The 20,712-nt window shown below is 46.6% G+C and overlaps 1 protein-coding gene across 2 annotated transcripts in view; it reads left to right on the top strand.

Annotated features, from left to right (window-relative positions):
* The window catches only part of NTN1 (netrin 1), a 139,430-nt gene that overhangs the window by 103,619 nt on the left and 15,099 nt on the right, over nt 1-20,712 (top strand). For both annotated transcript variants that reach the window (XM_044453778.1, XM_044453776.1), the window contains one exon: nt 15,261-15,335. In XM_044453778.1, the coding sequence (XP_044309713.1) occupies nt 15,261-15,335 (75 nt within the window). The remainder of the gene's footprint in view (nt 1-15,260; nt 15,336-20,712) is intronic.

The raw sequence follows: 20,712 nt of genomic DNA, 5'->3' as shown, positions 1-20,712 counted from the left end.
CCTGAAATGGGGCATGAGCCTGCTCAGTTTTGGTGCGATAGGGAAACCAGCTTCACTGCTGGTTCTGCATCAAGGCTTGCTATGTATGGAAATTCCGTATCTGACTGGAAAAGCAATCCGGTATTCATTGACCAAGTGGCTTTCTGACCATGATTCAGAGAGAGCCAGGAGCCATGGCTGAGCAGCTTCAGGTGGGCCTGCTGGGCAATTTTATTCCTCTCTCACTGCATTATTCTACCAGTGGAGGACAGCAATGGCCAGGTAAGTCCTTTGACAGGTGCTGTAACAGTGCATCTCCAATGAGGAATCAGTTTATCAGGCTGACTACTGCAGTGTGTTTCATGTGGAGCAGCCCTTGAAGACAGTGTGAGATTTCAGGTAGTATGGAATGCTGTGATTCATCTCTTGACCAGGGTAGATCTGACTCTGGTTCACTGGCTTCAGTTCCTATCAGCTTCTGGCCCAGTACTGGCAATTATCTGTACTGCTATATTCAGTGCTTTTTTTGTAAAAAAAAAAAAAAAGGTGCTGGAACTCACGTCGCCGCCGGCAGTAAGCATACACACCAATTCCAAGCCAGCAGAGCAGCATCCCAAGCAGCTCTCTCTCACTATCAGATAGCAGATGGCAGACACAATAGCAGCCTGCAGGCACTATGTTAATGATGTTTGCTGCTGATCTGCTACTCCGTTCAAAATCACTTTGTAAAATCCATGGAACACCGTTCCTCTGCGTTCTATGACAAAAAAAGCCCTGGCTGTACACATTCTGAGCCCTGCTCACCTCCTCTGTGCCCTCAAGGAGGTGCTGGGGTCTGAGAGGGATACATGCTCCAAGGGGCATCTTTTCAACAAGTAGCCTCTGTGTGGGCACATTGGACTTCTTCGATGCAGCTTTTCCAGAAGCATGTGAAGATGTTGCTTTTCAAAATGGCTTTTGGCAGTAGTCAGTCACCAGGGAGTTGGTTGTTTGCAGCTTTTTTCCCTCTGTGTGGCTGCACTTTTAGCCTATTGGTACCAGGGGTTTTCAGAAGTCAGAGGCTATATTTTCTGATGATTGCATGCTGCTTTATGGTGGTGGAGAATGCAGCACATGAACTCTGAGGACAGCATTGGGTTCAGAAAGAAAAGCTGTCATGACTCAAAGATCCAACTAGCAATGTCTGTAGGCTGTGCGTGTTAGTTTTATTTTGTGTTTAATTTCAGGGTTTATTTGTGCTGGTTGAACCATCCCAAATTTTCCAGCCGTCTGTCTGCTCTTCTTGTGGCTCTAAGGTTGTGTAGGCAGATGGGCTATGGAGGGTGGTGAAGGGCTGTGGCTTCAAGCAGAGGGCTGCATAGTTGGATTAAGGGACTGGAAATTGACAGTTTCAGCTCAAAAGTTTCTGTGATGTAAATGGATGGTTCCATACAAGCCATGCTATAAAGTTCAGCATGATCTACCTCTTTTGACAGTGCACCTGAATCCTCCAGTGCTGCTTTTCCTTTGCCAGGTGTTGTTAGGGTCAAGCCTTTCTGACCACAATTATTTCCTGGCTGCTGCGGAAAAGGCCAATCTGCACATTCTGAGCAGCCACTGGAAATATTAACTGGAACAATTCTCTGCCCTGTCGCAGGGCTAGGGTTTCCTGTAGGTCTTATCGTGCTCCTAGCATTTCCCACCAACTTTAGGGGCAGCAAGTTGTAAGATAGGGCCTATTTTATCTTGGCTATCATGACGCTTCACTGGCAACAGCGGTGACGCAACGCAATTACACAAATGCTTGGGCTGATCAGAGCCGAGCAGGACAACCTCCTGGAGGATGGGCTGCAGGGAACATTCTTGCTGTGCCCCTAGAGACAGGCTGCATTTGGCCTTCCTACTTCCTAGTTTTGTAATTTCATCTAAACCTACTCAGAGGGGGATGGATAGGAATGGGAAAGAATTCTAGTAATTTTCCTAATCATTACGAAGAGACACGGTGATTCTAGAATGGCTGTGTTGAATGACTTTGTCCCTAGCATTCTTGGACTTTGCAGTATGCCTACATATTATATATGGTTGAGTTTAGACTCTAGAATTATATTGGGCCTTGCTATTCATCTTCATTTAGGATGGTATGCAAGGGGGCCAAATATGACTGAGGAATCTTATTGTTACGCATATTTTCTAGAGAGCAAATCTCATTTGGACTTCCTGAAGCAAGAGGATATAAGATGGCTGCCTACAGGCCATTATGTTTAAGACGATGAAAAGTCTGTCCGTTAAACAGAAAGACTGCTATAATCAAGCCTTAACTTCATGGCTGGGGTTAATTCCCGTGAGGAGTTCTAAGGCAACCTTGCAAAGAGCTGAAGAAGTTTAGCTTCATGTGGCCAATCCAGGTGGCCTATGCCATGCTGCAGTTCTTTGATGGAAATGAGGAAAAGGATTGAAATAGAAGATGGACTATTCCTCTGTGTGATGGGATTGCTGGGGCAGCAGGTATCTCTTTCCTGTGCTCCAGCTCTCTGAAATGCTATGTCCCTTGCGATTCCTGCTTTTGAAAGTACAGCATGGTAAATACAGATACAGTGACATTGGCTCTAAATGGGATACTCTGATACTTGATCATATGCTTGAGCTCCGATATGAACAACAGCAAAAAAATCTCAGTCGCTTCGTTTCTCTGCTTGTTACTCTCTTCAGCAGCAGATAGCCCCAAAGTGCATTCAGCAAGTTAATGCTGTCCCCCTGCTTTTCAACAAGAACATTTTACAATGGAGCTCCCTTACAATGGCGCATGCCAAAGGTCATGGCAAGGGTTAGAAGGCACCCACCGGGAGCCATGACTTGCTGTCAAGCACAAAGCAAAGTTATTTGTGCCCCGCAACCTCTGGGCTGGAGCTTTTCCATTGTGGTTTGGTTTTGTGGGTGGACATGGGTACTTTGCAACAATAGGACATCTTGATAGAAGCTGGAAGGCAAGGAAGCAGGTGTGGGTACCCCTGACTGCTGCATTCCATTCCATTCCCAAACATCTCCAGGAAGAAGAAATGCTGTCTTCCCCTATTTAATTTCAAATAGATGTGCGACATTGATGCACCACTTTCCCAATATTTCAGATGTATTCTAATGTTCAATATGTGTGGCATACTCTTAGTGCATGTATGAACAGTTCCCATGTGAGTTCAAAATGAAATGAGGCTGTTCCAAGATGTAAACTTGTTCGCTCTCCCACTCCAGAGAAAAAAGAACCGAGGGCTATCAAAGACATGCAATACTCCATTCCACAAGTGGAATGGAAAACTAAATTGAGTGTCCATAGTCCTTCCTGCTCTTCCCTTCCTGTGGCCTTTCCCACTATGGAAATCTTCTATGTCTCTGCCTGGCCCTACAAAACCAAACTCAGAACTCTAGGTCTCAGGCATCAACTTCAGTTCTGGTTGGCCATTAGCCATGGGGACAGGAACCCAAAAAGGGGATCACAGAATTTCAGATAATAGGATTCAACTTTTACTGAGGTACCGTTGGGCTAGAATTGGCCTGGGGTGCTGATGAATACCCAATCAATGATGGTCTTATCGTGATACGGAGAGTCAAAGGAGCATGATGAGGTCTCATGGTCCATTATCAAATCTTTTCCCGGCTTGCAGTAGTCCTAAAAGATTCAGCTCACCTGTTAACAAGCACTTCCAGCTTGTTCCTGCTCCATTCCTGCATAATAAGGAGGCACTGTAGACAATCAGACAGAAAGCTGGTTTTCTGTTGATCTTTTTAAGGGGGCAGGCTGACCATTCTCTGCCAATCTATATCCTTCAGGGTAGTTATAATCAAGACGCCTTGATTTTTCCCAGTGCTCTACTTTTCACTGGCAATCTGAGGCAGGCGGAAAATAGAGAAAACCCTTCCGGCTTGTTTGTACTGATGTCATGTCATAGCCTGGAATACATTCTCTTGGGCTAAAGTTTCTGGGGACAAGAAAGGGCCACAGGCAGGTTTATTAACAGAGCCTCGGCTCCCACAGAAGCCTGCCCAAGCCATGATTTCCATCCTGGCAGCCCTAAGTGAGAGGCCTTAATCTAATTTCATGCTTTATTTGCGCCAATTTGTTTTTCAATCAATCTTGCTCAGCAAGAATAAAGGATATTGCAGGGGGCTCATTTGTTCGGTCTTGTTCCAAGGATGAGGTTAATAGCAGCTCTGCTTTTCTGGGATTGCTGGAGGGTTCATGGAGCTGTGCTTGTTCCGTTCAGCTCCCTATTTGCACCAGGCACATATCCCTGTGCCCTGACTTTACAGCCCAGCTGCGCTGGAATCGGTTTGCACAGCAGAACCCTGCAATTTGGCTTCGGCGGCCCTTTTGTCAGAGGACAGACGCTCGTTATAGGGAGCACAGTGTGGCCGCCCAAATTGGCAGAAGGTTCACAGACCGAGAACCACTCCGGACATCCTGCAGAGCACGATCCCCGCACCCGCTTTTGGGTCTCATCCAAACTGTGTGATCAGTGCCAGCTCCTTATTTCTGAGGGCCCTTGGACAAGGCACCCACAATGGGCCCTCTCCCTCCATGAGGCGGCGTCCTTCTCGCCACCCCTGCTGCCAGCTGCTCTTGCTCCCCTTTCTCTTTCGCATCTTTACACCGCTCACTTGCTTGCCAGGCAGGGAGCAAGCTGGCAGCGGCACCTCCGGCCTCTTCTTCTTCCTCTTCCTCTTCCTCTCGTCCTCCTCCTCTTCCCTGCCTCTGTTCTCTGGGCATGGGCCCTTGGCAAGCGTCTGAGCACGGCACTGGTCAGGGATGAGGCGCCCCTTCCCTTCCGAGTCGAGGGCTGCCTTTCCCCTGGGAGGTGCCTGCAGGGGCCGTGTGGAGCTCTCCCACACTGGGTGAGACATGGGAGCAAGGGCAGCGGGTGGCCCACACACGCCTTCTGGATGTCCAGTGCAGGAGGGGCAGCTGATTCCCGTGGCAGCAGGGCTCCTGACCCACTGCAGGTTTTAGGGTGAGCTTGAGTGGAGCTATCCATGCTGCTGGCCCAATTAACTAGCTAACTAATTAATGAAAAGCTTTTCTATCCCGTCCCCTACAGAACGTCTTGGGATGGCTTACCGTAAATATTTGGGATGGTCAGCATCATGAATAGCACCTGCAAAGTCCAACAGAAAGCCCAACCGATCAAGAGCCCTACCGGCACAGGAGGCACTGACCAGAGCAGTGGCTCAAAGAAAGCAGGAGACTGGAATTTAGAGCTTGTCCCTGGTGAAGCTGTCAGGGGCTTAGTCATGGCATCACCCGACCAAACATGGCAGATCATTGGTGGGCACGTGATCTGTATCTGCAGAACAGATTTTCTTTTTGTGGCTATATAACATGCAGCTGGTTCATGCATAATGGCGGCTCCAGCCATCCAGCTGGAAGCAGGCGGAGCTACCGGACTCTGGGGTGGGTCCTTCTGTGCTGCACATGATTTCTGCAATGGCGGTGGCCCTGCATAGATGGCTATATTTAACACAACTGCACAGATGAACTTAGAAAAGAGGCAGGTAAGAGGAGACATGATAGAAGTGCACAAAATTATGCACAGTATGGAGAAAGTAGCTAAGGAGATATTTTGCTCCCTTTCTCATAATACTAGATTCCAGATCAACCCATGTAGCTAGATGGAGGGCGATCCAAGACAGATAAAAGGAAGTACTTCATCATGCATATGCATAGCTAAAGAAATGCTGCAGGAGAAAGCTATCAGTAGCTGCTAGTCCTGATACCTGCATGCTACCTCCAGTGTGAAAGACAGAGTACCTATACCTATGTACAGCAGATTCTGGGGAACATGGGTACGAGGGTGCTTTTCTACTCACATCCAACTTGTGGGATTGTGTGGGCAACTGGTTAACCACTGTATGCACTTAGATGGACTATTGGTCTGATCCTGCACAGCTGTTCTTGTGGTCTTAAATTTGTTTCTTACATTTAGAAAATGTGACAAGCTCAGGAAAGCAGACACGCTCCTTTCCCTCTCTCTTTTATCCCTGCAAGAGCTCTGTGAGTAAGGTTAGGCTGCAAGCCAGTGATTGGCTCTCAGTCATCCAAGTGCACTTCATGGCCTGAGTGAGGACTAGAATCCCAAACTCCCAAGGCCGATCCAACACTCTGGCCACAGGTGACTATGTGAGGGCTGCTGGCATGCACTTGAGATGTTGCCAGATGGAGGGAAAAACTCCCGACCACCACCTACCCAAGATCTGGCGTCTCCCTCCAAGGAAGGCTTGGCTGATGGCAGCAAGAAGGACATTTCCGTGGTGTCCCCACCACTGTGGTTATGGAACAAGCTCCCACCTGGTGCCAACCTTGCTATCTTTTTGGTGCCAGGTTAACTGCCCAGACAGACTTGGCTATTGGGTGGCATAAAAATTGGATTAAACAAACACATAAACTAACAAACAAACCTGTCCTCTGCTGCAGGCATTCAGTTAGTGCACTGGTGTAAGTCAGGTGCTAAATAGGTCCTAAGATTTTCTTTAAGTTATTGTAATTTTTTGTATCTGTTTTAAATTTGGTTTTAAACTGTGTACGGTAAGAATTTTTTAATATGGTGCATTTTATGCTGTATTTTAAATGTGCTGTTGTAAACAGCCCAGATAGCCTCAGCTTTTGGGTGGTTCAGAGATCCAGTCCGTTCCAATCCAATCCATCCAATCCATCAACCTTATTCACTGGCGTAGTGTGATACCTGGCCACAAAGCAGGAGAGTCAAAAACAGATGCTTATTGCAGTAGCCACAGTTTATTTTGCTGCCAGCTGCATGGCGTTCTAAGGTGACCCATACATATTTAGGCAGGACAAATGTATGTTCGGTTGATGATGATGTTGTCAGTTAACTGAACAGTTAAAATACTTCTCAGTCCTGTGGAAAGAATGGAATAGGATACTGGCCAGAGTGGCTTACAATCTAAATTAGACATACAGGAGAGAGAGAAAAAAGCAGAAGAGGATGAACTTTGGCAGGATGTGAGGCCCAAGAAGATAAATGGAAAATGGTTCCTGAATCAAGATGTACATGTAAAGGAGAAGTTGGTACATTGTTCTTTGTGGAAGGAGTTTTTCTTCTCTCACAGGCAGGGCTTTAGCTTTTTGTAAATTTACGAGAGATGTGAGTTACGATAAATTAATGCCAGAACCAAAGAAAAAATCAGCATCAGTTTCTCTCCATCCTGAGGTGAGGAGTAAGTTCAGCACGGAGCCAGGGCTGCTACAGGAGAAGCCCTTGCTCTGGAAGAGGGGCACACTGCAAGTCTCACATGGCGCCCGTAGCGTGAATAGGAACTTCATGTGAATCCTGACTGTGCAGCATCTTATGTGAAAGCATGTCCTTACATAGATTACATTTCTATACTGCCCTATAACCGAAAAAGAGGTTCTCACACAACCCAAGGACAACCTTCTGATAGAGTTGTGTTTCCAAGGCAGAGCCATCACGCACAGCTTCCTGCACAGGAACTTGGTCCCCACCCTCTCTGTGGTCAGTTCCCTAAGTTTGCAAAGATAAAGGCAGACTCCATCAATGAAAAGCTTAAGCAGAAGAACACTTGAGGAAATGGGAGTTACTTGGCACAGAAGGTAGACCGTGCCTCTGTGAAACCCCTTTTTTGAAGGTACTAAAATCAATAAACTCACTTCGAGGATGGACTGAAACTGAGCATAAAATCATAGAATTGTAGGATTAGGTGGGATGGGGCCTGAGCAACACTAAGTTCAACATCATGTACGAGGAGGAGGGAGGACAGACGGACGGACAGACAGAATCTTTGCTAATGGACTGAGTTACCTGAGTTGTATTTTGACACAGATCAAAGAAAAACATCATACCAGATCTTCTGCTAGAAAAAGGACCAAAGTTAGAAAATCACAGCCCAGGTTGCAGCTGCCCTTGTTTTTGAGCTGTTTTATGCTCTGGCCTTTGACTTCTCATTGTACCCCCTCCTTTCAGTATTGGCTGGACAACCATGGTTGGCCATAGGCCTTACATCTGTTTTGGAAGGTGCTGAAAAAGACCACCAGTTGAAGAGTTGGTGGGCATTCACTCTAAATATATTTGATTGTAAGGGAGAGTGAAACCTTAAGATGACTTGCATGCCTCTTTCTTCTATCTTCCTGGAATGTGACAGCTATGCGGAATGGATATTTCCTAGTTCTCTTTCCTTTTCCTGCCCCTCAGAACAGATCTTATTTTGGCCCATGTTCACCGAATGACACCATTCTGTCTTCTGATGCGCGCTCCCTTGCATTTTGAACTGCATGCTGACTTTGAGGCTTGCTGCAGAGTTTGGGATCAAGACACTTCTTATAAAGGGGTTCTGAGACTTGGCTCTGCAGCTGAAGAACAAAGCAGATGGAGCGTAGATTTCCACAGAGACAGGATTAACATGAAGCTCTGCTGTCTGTTGATTTGCTTGCCTGTGCTTTCACTACGTGTGTTAGATGGAGCGCAGTGGCTACCTAAGCAAACACACAGATTCCCATTTAATGAAGTGTATCCACTGGTACAATTTCCTGTTCTTCCCCTCCCCTTCAACTTTTGGACCTTCCCTGGAGGATAACTACCTCCTACACATGGTGTGAGATGTAATGCAGGGAACTTCGGGTTTGGCAGGAATGGGCTTTGCTGCTATCTTGTGAAGATCCTAACAGCATTTGGTTCGTCTAGCTGCAGAACTACAGAGTTATCTGTGATCATCTGCAGTCTTCCTTCTGTGGTCTGAAAAAAATCATACAGGTCATTTAGGTATCATGTTCCCATATGACAAACTTCCAGTTTGAAGATAGCAACCCTTCTTACCCTTCCTTTGGAAGACAGCTCTGAAAATGGTGTGGAGTTTGTGGTTGCCACTTCATCTATGTAGGGAGCCAGTTATGTCTCTGTGACTTGTGTTTCCCAGTTTGCTTTTGGGTGCAACGGCTTCCAAATTACAGAGCAACACCACAGTGCGACATGGTTATGAGTGATTAAAACGGATGATGACAACGATGATTAAATGGGAGGCTGAGAGGAAAGCAACTTCAGTTGATGCACCCCAGTTATTCTGGCATAACCACATAGGGAAACAATAGGGAGTAGAGAATGAAATAAAACAGATGTGCTGTGAAGAGCATGAACCCATCTCCCACGACCAGCCGGCTGCAACCAGAATGCCGTGCACCGCAACCATGGCTGTTTGCTTCTCGACAGTCTCTGATGATGCAAGCCAGCGAAAGCAAACGGAGCACCTTGCCCGAGGTCCCAAATGTCAGAGGCACTGTTATTTAAGAAGGGTCTGGCACTACCTGGTTTCAGTGCTGGCCACGCTGACTATGCCATGATTTTCACCTTTGCATGAATACCATCCGGAGAGCACAGGCGCCGGCATGCTGGGCATTCTCTGTTCAAGGCGCAACAGTTCAGAGAGAGCGAGACTGAGGACTGTACTGGCTGCATCAGTTTCTGCCCAACATGGGGGAAGGGCCAATAGTGTAATATCGCTCACTTGTGCTTCCATGCGGACACCCAAGGCACTAAAAAGGAGATGGTGGTACTGATTTCCCTCCAGGAAATAAGCAGCTAAAGGTGCTTAGCTGTGAAATTGCTTCTGACATTCTTAAACTGCACCTGAAACAAGACAGCTGCCCACATTTTATCCTGCTTTAAGGAGTTTAAAATGTTTTAAAAGCATACTAATTCCCTAATCTAACAAGATGTGGGGTTGCAGCTTGTCAGTCTTTCTGAATTTGAGAAGGCATACGATTCCCTCCATCTTGGGAAGGTGCACTTGCACTTTCCTGGAATCAGATTCCTTGTCCCCTGTCAGTGCGATCTGCTCCACTAGGGGCCTGGGTTCAGGGCAGCCTTGCTATTCTCCCGGACTAGCCCGAGCGAGCATCTGCGGACGGGCACTGCCCATTCCGGACTAGCCCGGGCGAGCGTCTGCGGATGGGCGCTGGCAACTCACTCATTGTGACCCTTGCCTTTCAGGGCCTTCAGGTGAACTTTCATCTTGCTTTTTCCTGGAAACACACAAGTGCTAGAGCCAAACTCAAAACTCATCATCGTGCAAGAAAACCCCATACTTCCTGGAATTCCCTGCACTTGCCTGAAAGAACAACCACAAAAAAGTGTGTCTTCCATTGCAATACATCTGCAGTCCTTTTTGAGTCCTTTCTTTTTAGCATAAATGTTGCCCCTTGCTCTGAAGCTCAGAATCAGAAACGAAACGTGCATCTGGGTGAATAATTCCCTGCACAATTTTGCTGCAGTTACTTATGCATTTCTGTCTGGTGGCGGTTGCTGATGGATCCAGCATGGTGGAGACAGAACTCTGCCATGTTTCAGCTAGGTAGCAAGGCTGCCCTTCTAGATAACACACACTGTTCCTGCTGGGATGTTTGCAGGACAATTCGCATTAAGGACTACTGGAGGTGGAAAGAAAAAAAGCAGACACTGGCAGAAGAATAGCAACTGTTTGGAGCTGCGTTCCTCCACTCTTCCCAAGGGTTTCATGGAGATGGTAGCTTTTCCCCAGCAATGTTTGGGGAAAAGTATTTCATCAGCATGTTAACCACTGATGTTGATTTTCAGTGGGCCACCTAATCACTCATCCATTTGGACCAGAACAATTTGTGTGGAGGTGACAGTCATTTCTGTGCTGTTGGCGGAGGTCTGGTCAGTTTGTGGGTCATGTTGAATCGGAACCATTGGCATTTGAAAACCCTTGGTCTGCAAGTGCTGTAGGAAATGCTCTGGTATTTGGAGCGGTCCTGTCAGGACATCTACACACCAGTACAGCAAGGGTCAGTTAAGGGAGGGTTGGATTTAGAAACTGTAATCATAATGTGGAATTTCAAAACCCGTTTGGTTTTCCAACAGATGCAATTCAATTTCCAAATTCGATACAACATTTCTGGAACTGATTTTTTATATCCAGATTTCAGATGTGTCTGTTTCACTTGGTTGAAGGAAATTAAATACAGAATTTTTGAGGAGAACAATTCTGTGTGATTCTAAGAAGTTCTAAATCTCCTAGTGCTGCTGGGGATGCTGGGAGTTGTAGAACTTGTGTCTATGTAAACCTGCATTTGACTGCACACTCATGTCAGTTGCGAGTCAGATGATACCGTCATGTGCAAATTAAGGGTGCACAGTAGCAGTGCAAGCCCATGCATCTTCTGACACAAAAATTCCTACAACTCCTAGCATGCTCCAGGCAGCCACTGTTGAGCTTTTTTCTGTCTAAACACACATAGCATCATGATATCACAATATTCACTTATTTGCTCTGATTATATTCATCTGCTACATGCTCTTTCCATTGTTGCTAAATATTAAACAGCAATAATTCTTAAGACTTAACGTAATAACTCTTCAGTACATTGCATTGACAAGGTTGATAAATCACTAATATTTCTGACAGATTCCTTAGGTGGGAAGTCCAAGAATTTGGCTGATTTCTGAATATTTGGGGCTCAGAGTGCTGCCTGAGAGAATGAAGTGAGCCTGGTACTACTGGCCTAATAAAACTTGAAACTTGCACAGAAGTATTGCAGTTATGACTCAACTGAAGATCAAGGGTTCCCAGCGCTAACAGGAGGCTTTGCACATCATCTGGACCCCACCATGAAATGCCATAAATGAGGCAGGGTGGTGGGCCATAAAAGCCTCATCTGGAAGCACCACAGCAAAGGAAGGACTGAGAAGTCGTAGCCCAGTTCAGAGTTCTGAATGACTGCTTATGTCCAGCTGCTGCTCGCTTTCCGTCATGTGGCCCTCTTATGCTGAGAACCATTCTTCCAAATGGCAGAAGATGCCAATCTCTCTATTTCTGTCTCTCTAAAATTATGCATAAGGGTGGCACCAAATGTATGCATATACCACATTTGCTTAAAAAGGCACAAAAATTGAGTATTTAGGAAAAGAAAGTGAAAAGACTGCACAGAAAAGTAAACTTGGATCACAATTTCTAATCAGAACTTAAATGCAAGCTTGACTGTATCTTACACAAGCACTGATCAAGTGAAGTTCTGAAGCGCAAGCAAAAATGCTTTTATCTGTTGTGCTGCTTCATTCTGCATATTCCAAAACTCCATCCTAGCCTGCAAGCTTGGCCGCAGCTGCTCTTGATGGACCCCTAAATAGAAATGGGCAGGCCTGTGTTCTCCTGCCTTGGCCAAGCTGATGATACTGGCTTGAATGAGGCTTTTCGTAAATGGCTGAGGAAAAAGAATGCAAACTCGCTTTGAAAGTCTTTGAAACAGGATAGCAGTCTTTGATAGTAGTAGAACAAGTGAGATGAGTTGAGCCTAGCAGTTTTTGACAGCTTCTTGCATTGAGAAGCTTTCTCATGGACAACATTAGATCAGTTCCATTGGATAGGATATTAATGTGAGATTTGCCCCCAGTAAGGTAATCCACTATGCAATAAAATGCAAACTAGGAGGAAAGTTAGTGAAGCTGAGCAAAGCGCAACGTTCACGTTCTCTGTGTGTGCGAGTGCGTGCGTGCGTGCCCCTTTCCACAAGGGACACAATAACTCCTGTGCATGGAACGGAGCTGTTGCAGTTGTGCTTGGCTGTGTGTTAAATTACTCTAAATTATTATTCAAAGCTCAGATGTTACTCTTCAATTCCAGATCTGGGGAGTACGACATATTTCTATACTACTGGTGTTCTTTTCCACAGTGTTTTAATTGTGTTTCCATTTTATTCTAAGGGTTCAAGGAAGGTGAGCATATGTATATTAATCAACAATATAAACTCAAAGCAGTATGAAGGCCAAAAAAAGGTTTGACTTTAATCATGTCCAATCTAAACAACGAAAAAGTAATGTAGAGTTACATTGCTAAACTTCTTTGAAGTTGGAGCGATCTATCCATGAATATATGGAAGTGTGATGTATTTCTGTCACCTCCTTTGAGAACTCTGCAGCAGTAGTAAATGTGAGTTGCATTGCTTGGCCTTATGCAAGGGTGAGATGAGTTTTCTTCCAGCAGAGCTAGAGAACATGTGGGTCCTGTGGGTGGGCACAGGAGCATATATGCTTCTTGCACATGGGACCCGGAAGTAGAAGGAAAGATGCATAGTTCACTCATGTTTCCTCTGTCAGTACTTCTGTGAAATCTGTGAACTAGCATGAAGTTGCAACCAACCTGAAGTCTCCAGATGTGCTGAACTACAATCCCCAGCACCCCTGCCACTATGTTATTTGTGGATGATGGGAGTTATAGTCTAATACATCTGGAGGACATTAGGCAGAGGTCAGGTGAGGCTGGTTTACACTAACAGAATCCAAATGAACTCAAGCATTAATCAGCCACTTTAGTACCAGGCTTCATAATCCTATTAATGTTTCTGGGAGTAATCAAGTGAAAATAAAGCTACTTTCTTTCAGCTGTAGCCACAGAGCGTCATTCCTAACATGAAGACAATATTCTAAAGGTCTTCAGGTACTATATAAAATCTAAGGCTGAATAAAACTTGTCCCCCACCCCACAGCCTCACAGTCCCATTTGGAGACGGTGGCAAATGGGGGTAAACAGTGGGGTGCCACCCAGCTTTTAGTGAGGGAGGGATTTCAGTCCTACAGCACCCCAGAAAGTTTGCCCTAGGGACAAAGAAAGGAATCTATCATTTATATAAATAGTCTGTTTTTTGTTTTTAGGGAATATGATCTCAGGATCTTTGAAGGGCACATACTCACTCCCCCAACACTCAAGTCAGAATGCTGGGTGGGATTTTCAGGCAAGGTTCCGGCCTTCTCTGCAAGACACCCAAAGAGACGGAAGGGGCAAGATTTGGAAACAGGAGGCTTGGCTCTGCCACTTCCTGGCAGTGGCTTCTGCAAAGCGTGAGAGGTGGAGGTGCAAAGAGGGGCTGAAGTGTGGCTAGGCGTGAATTCTCCATTGCTTCCTCTTTGCTGCCCATGAATCAGTGGTCTTATTCTCATAGGTGGTATAAGTATAAAGCTGCCTAAGCACTTGATGGTCTTTCTCGTGGATGCTCCCCGCCAGTCATTCTGAATTAAGCTGGTCATTATGTTCTTAGTTTGACATTGCGTTAATTGTGCCCTGTACTGATTTGGAACACCTGTGGGAGAAATGCCATGCATCATCACAAGGCTTCCTTTTATGGTTTCTCCCACGATTGCAGTGCCTCTAATTCATGAGTGGACAAAGTGCAGAGAAGCAAGGCGTGGGCTTTGGCAGTCTCCAGAGGGATCGCTATGAACCCCATGCAAGCTGCTCTGGGTTTTCCTTGGGGAGAGCAGGAGATATGTGGAATGAATCCTAATAGTCATTGATTTATTGGAGAGAGGCGAGCTGCCCATATCAGACACGGCATTCTTCGGACTGGAAAACATGCCCCCCAGCTCGGTGGTGTGCTGGTTCCTCCAAGTGGCCAAGCACGGCGTTTCATGGGACTGTTGCACCCAGAGTAGCCCTGCCAGAGCTGCAGAGAGCATAAAATGCGGCCGCTGAGAACCGCTGTCCCTGCGCGGGGTGTGGCAGCACTTCCGGCGTCCCTGGTGAAGCGGGACACTCCAGCGCAGCCCGAACAGGCCGAGGGGGTCCCCAGCAGCAGCAGCGGGGGACAGCGGAGGCCATGTAGGAAGAGTACAACCACCGTCTCACAGCAGTAGGGCCCATTGGCGGCGAAGCAGCCCCACTGGGGCATTTTATTTGCACACTCCGGCAGAGTGGACGCCAAAGGCTTTGCTAATGCTTCATGGGCTGCTAATTTCCTCCGTGACCCCTTTTGTTGAGGGGTGACCCCAGCCAGAATCCCTCTGCAATGAATGCCAAAGCCTGACACAGGGCTGGGTTAGGGGGTGACAAAGAGGCCTCTGTGAGCTTTAATCAGGCTCCCGGTTGCAGTTTAAGAACTGGGGGGAGGGGGCCGTGGCTCTCCAAAGATCTGGGTGGCACAATAAGGGAGGCCCCGAGGTCTCCCAGGGAGGCAGCGGCGTTGCGGCAGCCTGCAGAAGGTAGCCTAAAGAATTCGTCAGGCAGAGACGGGAGGGGAGAGGAGGATGGCTTCTTTTGTCAGAGGCTTTCTTTAGAAAGGAAGGTTTTTCAGTGAATGCCCCCATTAGATGACCCAATCAGGTCCTGGCAGATGGATATCACAGGCATGCTGCTTATTCATGGCAGGCTGCAGCTTCTGCCGCGCTCCCCCTCCTCTCCCCTTGCCTCCCCTCATCCCCAACGCCTTTCATGCATTTTAAGACTAATTTGTTTTGTTAAAGTTTTCTTCTTTCTCTTCCTCCTCCTCTCCCTCAAAGACTGTGATTCCTACTGCAAGGCATCCAAAGGGAAGTTGAAGATCAACATGAAGAAGTATTGCAAGAAAGACTATGGTGAGCTAACTCTTTCCTCCCCAGACTCTGTGTATGCACACACGTGTATGTTTCTTTTGTTCGCTTGTTTATTTAGTTATTTATTAGATTTATGTCCTGCTTTTTTCTTATGAACTCAAAGTGACTTACATCATTCTCCTCCTGCTGCTCAAAGTCTTATCCCCACAACAACAATCCTATCAGGTAGGTTGGGCTGAGAGTCTGTGACTGGCTCAAAGTCACCCAGTTGGCTCCATGGCCGAGCGGGGACTAGAATTCAGTTTGCCTGAGCCCCAGCACCCTTAACCACTGCACCACACTGGCTCTCTGGGCTGTGTTGGGGAAGGTACACTAACCACAAGGTCCACTTTGAGATCTGATTTGGAAAACAGCTCACAGTAGGAGTAGGTGGTGGTGGTGGTTGTTTCCGTTTGTACGCTGCCACAATAGCCCATACCTGGGCTCTCTACTTTGGGATGATTCAGCAATCACCTAATTAAACTTAGTGCCAAACCTGAAGTGAGACTGAGGAATTCAACACTTCAGGCCTTCCACTGATTGTCATGGGAAACTAATAAGCAACTATAACTTCTTTGGTTTGTCCAAACCGAATGACATTTTTAGGCATAGTAGACCATTATAAAGGGGTGAAGCATGCTAAATATCAAACAAATAGGTGCAGGTGGATTGCACTAATTGCCTTTACATTTTGAGGGTTTTTTTTTTTAAAGAACTGCCATTATGAATGATTACTTGGCCAAATTGGATGACAAATATTGGTATAATTGTCCTTTCTGATAGGATCAGGCCACCAAGTTTCAGGTGAAGAGGTATAGGGAGTTTTGGGCAAGAGTAGCATTTATCCAAGAGTAGCATTTTCCAAAGAAGTATGCATTTATCCTTCTTTTTATGTTCAATTGCTATGAGAATGGCATATAGTGTAGTAGTGACCCTAGCTAAGACACCTTTAAAATATCAGAAGGATTGGTGCGCTGATCTTTGTAGAAGGGGAATATTCACATTGTTTGTATCGGGGAAGTTACTCCAGTCTGCCCCTCATTTCTGCATTTTTGTGTGTGACAGTTTGTATGAAAATAGTGTATATGACAGATGTGTCTCTAGGTAAGAAGCCTTCAGAGTTTCAGAAGGATAGATGTAGGGGCGAGGGAGTCAAGATTCATAAAACAGAGTGTAAGGCTTTCTCTTTCTGTTCTGTTGGCTTGAAAATCACTGAAAGTTACAGTAGGATAGGATGGGTGACCCATGTGCAGGATACAGAAGCAGAACAAGGAAGATAGTGCCCTTAGTTCTTTTTCTTCATGCAACCAATAATCTCTGATCCTTTCTCCAGTCATTGCTACTACTTACTTGGCCATAACATTTCTCAGGTCTTGAAGAACTAGCATGTGCTCAGGAACATCCCCACCACTCCACTCCACTGTTCTTTTCTGAGCTTAGACTCAGGTTTGTTGTGGGATCAGTATGAGTCCCGGACTCCTGTGTTTGCTTAGTAACATGTGAGTGCCACCCATCTATCACTTGATTCACTGCTCTGTCTCACTGAGTTGCTCTTGTCTGCCTTCATTTTTGTTGTATGTATGTGCTTTATTTTACGTACAACATGCACACATAGAAGGGCCTTACCGGGCGTAAGCACTCTTATTACAGTATATTACATCTGCTGCATGCACAGAACCACAAGAGGTGGGGATTTGGCCTGTGGTAGTGCCAAACCTTGGACCCCTGGGGGAAGGAGGAGGCGTGATGGAAAAGCAGAGTAGCTAGCAGCAAAATTGATAGCAGCAGCAGCAGCAGCCAGGGCCAGCTGAGCCCACCTGGCATACTTTGGAGAAGACAGAGCTGCCAGAGTGGCTGCTGCTGGGTCCTTCCTCTGCTGCCAAGGAGGCACCGTCAGGACCATCAGCGGTTCCATGCTGAGCGCTGTGGAGCAAGAGGAGGAAGAGGCAGGTGCATTAATGCCAGCAGGTGGCCCTCCAATGCCTTTGAAAATTGTTTTAACATGCTATGCCAGCGCTCTGTGATCTGCAATAGCTTCCAGTCTGTTTCTGGGCCCAGTTGGGTGTGCTGCTATCAACTTTCAAAGCCCTGTCTGGCTTGGGGCCAGGTGCACAGAGGGAGGGGGCGTGATCCAGGCTTTCTAAGGATCGTGCATCAGTTGGCGAACGAACCTGTCCCCCACCACAGTGATTCTAAATGGAAGGAAGGGTTGAAAGGGGCTTCTGTTCTGGGGGAAAACCCAGAGAAGCAGGAGAAATGTGCAAGCCCTCACCTAAGGGAAATTGTGACTTCCTTCCTTCCTTGCTAATTCGAATGAGCTGCTGGCTTGCTGGGATTCAATGATATGGTTTTGAGGGTTCCTGCCCAATGGGATTTGTCAGGAAATTTGCAGCAAAAGTATGTAATCATGCAGTATTCCATCAAAGTACTGTGTTTTCCCAAATTCTGTTAAGGATCTATTTAAACTTAAAAACCATTTGGAAGCTGTATTCTCACCTTCAGCCTTTCACCACCTATCTTATAAAGTCACAACATGTCCTATAGTTTATAAAAGTCCAAAGAATGTTATGCCTGAGATATCTTTTCCTTTGCTCCAAATTCTTCAGACTTTGGTAGAGAGACCCATCACTCATGCAGCTCTTCCCAGCACCACCCAAATCTCTTTACACATCACTGCCATGTGGACAGAGCACAGGGCATGAAACCTTACAGAGCCACCTGTATGAAGCCTTTTGCTGTCTGAGCATGCATCTTGGCTGAACCAGTGGCTGTCTGCATCTTCAGCTGCCGACTTAGCCAGGGTAGCTTTGCTACATGCCGACCTGCAAGAGGAAAGCTGGTCCACTGCAAAGCTGCTCCTTGGAAAACAGACTGGGTGGATGGACCCAGCATGTCTGCCAGGAAAGAACTGAACTCCCCACCACCCACATCACCTGCTTTATCTCATGGGTGGTTGTGATAACAGGAGAAATTCTTGCGGTTGCCTCTGATCCTGGCTTGGAGATAGCAGTGAGAATTTCTGTTAGTAAACAGTGAATTCAGAGGGGCATTCAAGAGAGAAAGTATAGGCAGTAACAATTATGTTAAGGGTTAATGGCAACCATTCACAAAGTGGCACTGGTGGTAACAGTACAGGTACAGTGCTAATAACACGCACATGATGACTCAAAACCTGTTATCCCAATTCAAACCACAGATGAATTACCTGGAGTTTCTCTTCAAACTGCAATTCATCAGTTTCACATGGCAGACAGCCTTTGAATCTTGCCTGCTGGTCAGTTTGGACGGGGAGTGTTGCAGTTTGCTACTGCATTGTCTAATGCAGGCAGAACTACCCCTGCTTCATGGGTGGGCCAGCCCTGATATTACGCATGTATATTACTGCACGAATGAACCCTGACGCTGTGGTTGGCATTATTAGTTCCTATAAGAGTGTTTCATTATAGGATTTCTGATGAAGCTGTCTTATAGGAACTAGAAATGAGCACCAGATGTTCCACTGGAGACCCTGGCAAGATCATCCCCACTCATATATATGGGTGTAAAAACTGGACAGTGAAGAAAGCTGATGAGAAGAAAAACGTGGTTCTAGAGGAAAGCTTTGTGAATACCCCAGACAGTGAGTCCCAGGCCACATCAATTCAGAACTTTCTCTGGAAGCAAAAATGACACAGCTGAAACTGCTGTACTTCAGGTGCATCATGAAAAGGCAAGACTCACCAAAAGAGATAGTAATGGTAGGGGACGTTGAGGATAGAAGCAGACCAGCTACGAGATTGTTCAGTTCCATAAAGGAACCCACAGCCTTGAGTTGACAGGAGCTGAGCAGGGCTGTGATTCATAAGGCCATCATAGCCCGGAGCTGATGTGTCGGCATGTAACAACAACAACAAAAGAGTGTTGCTCAAATAGATACAAAAACAAAGTTGGATTTGTTACAGGGCTTGACCCCTGCATTTGTGCTTCTGTTAGATGTCCTATTCTTGTTGGTGAGCAGCTGCTTAATGTTCAGGACGGTCTGTAAGCTAGCAGAGTCCTACAGCCCATCTGAATGATCATGTCCGATGGCTTGGAGATCTTGTTTTGCCTTTAGCTGAGAGCTGTGGGTCGCAAGCTTTGTGCTGTCACTTTCTCTTTTGGGTCCATCCTATAGAAGATTATGCTTGGCCTTGTTGATAGGCTGTTTTGCTTGACTGGGTGGGTGCTGTCATCTATGAAATTCCTGATATGAGTTCTTAAGCATTGTGTTGCTCTCTGAGGAGTCGGAGCAGATGTCGTTGTGACTTAGAACTTCGCTCTGCAGACAATGGATCATGTGGTGTGTTCTGGGACATGGAGCTGTAGGCATGTGGAGGCGCATAGCAGTCTGTGCGTTTCCACTCTTACCATGGTGCTTAGATGCCCATGGTGTAGCTGCAAAGTAGTGTCCAGAAGACACTTTGTTTCCAGGAAGATACCAAATCAACACAGAAGATAGGAGATCTTAACATCTACTTTGGGGATCAGAATGCCTCTTTCCCCAGATCCACCTTTGGAATGGGGATGCAGCCACCATGCAACATTTTGGGGCTCAGTCACTTTTCCCTGAAAACATCAACAGCAGCTGCACATGTACGGAGATTCACAGCTGCTGCAGCTCCTGTGACCGAATGGAGGCACAACAGCTACACCACTTGAGGCAGCTACTGCACCTTTATTTGTATCCGAGAAGCCTGACTTTCATAGTCATGGTCATAATACGCATCGTTCACACATCACAGTTCCTTGGAGGGAAATGTGAACCGCGTGCCCTCAAAACACGATTTGCCCTTTGCCCGTATGTCCTGTTTGCCCAGTCTGGCAATATCTCACCCAGGTCTTGCGTAACGTTTTGTGCCTGGCTCCTTTAGCTTCCTTGACTGCTGGCCTACTGGTGGCAAAGGGGGTGCCCTCCTCGGCCTCCTGCTTACCAGCGGAAGGCGGCAGTCCCAGTCGTGCTGTGTTCATAGCCCAGCAGCGCATACATGGCTCCAAAGTGCTGTTCTGTCTGTGAGTCCGTGGTGCGTGAAGCGTGATGCTGGATCAGGCCAAGATGAACTCGGCTGATTGCTGGAGGTCTCTGGAAAAACACAGCCACACGCAGCCCTCTACCACCCCCACCACAGCCTCCTCTCCGAATCAGAGTTTCCAGCAGCTGCATCTCCTGCTCATTTGAAATTTAAGGCACATCCCGAAAGTGTTTGCAAACGCCAGACACATTTCCAGGTAACACCCCTTTGCAACATCTTCTTCCCACAAGGGGATTCTTGGCAGTAGCTGAAATTGGGCTGTTCAAAGGATGTGTTGATTTTACCCTCATTCGGGCCGCTATTGCAAATTCATGGGAGCAAGACTGCACCAC

The sequence above is a fragment of the Varanus komodoensis genome, unplaced genomic scaffold, assembly GCF_004798865.1.
Source record: "Varanus komodoensis strain SLA01 unplaced genomic scaffold, ASM479886v1 scaffold7_1, whole genome shotgun sequence".
NCBI classification, from domain to species: domain Eukaryota; kingdom Metazoa; phylum Chordata; class Lepidosauria; order Squamata; family Varanidae; genus Varanus; species Varanus komodoensis.
Note: the sequence above shows the minus strand (reverse complement) of the source record. Positions and strands in the feature narration are given on the sequence as shown.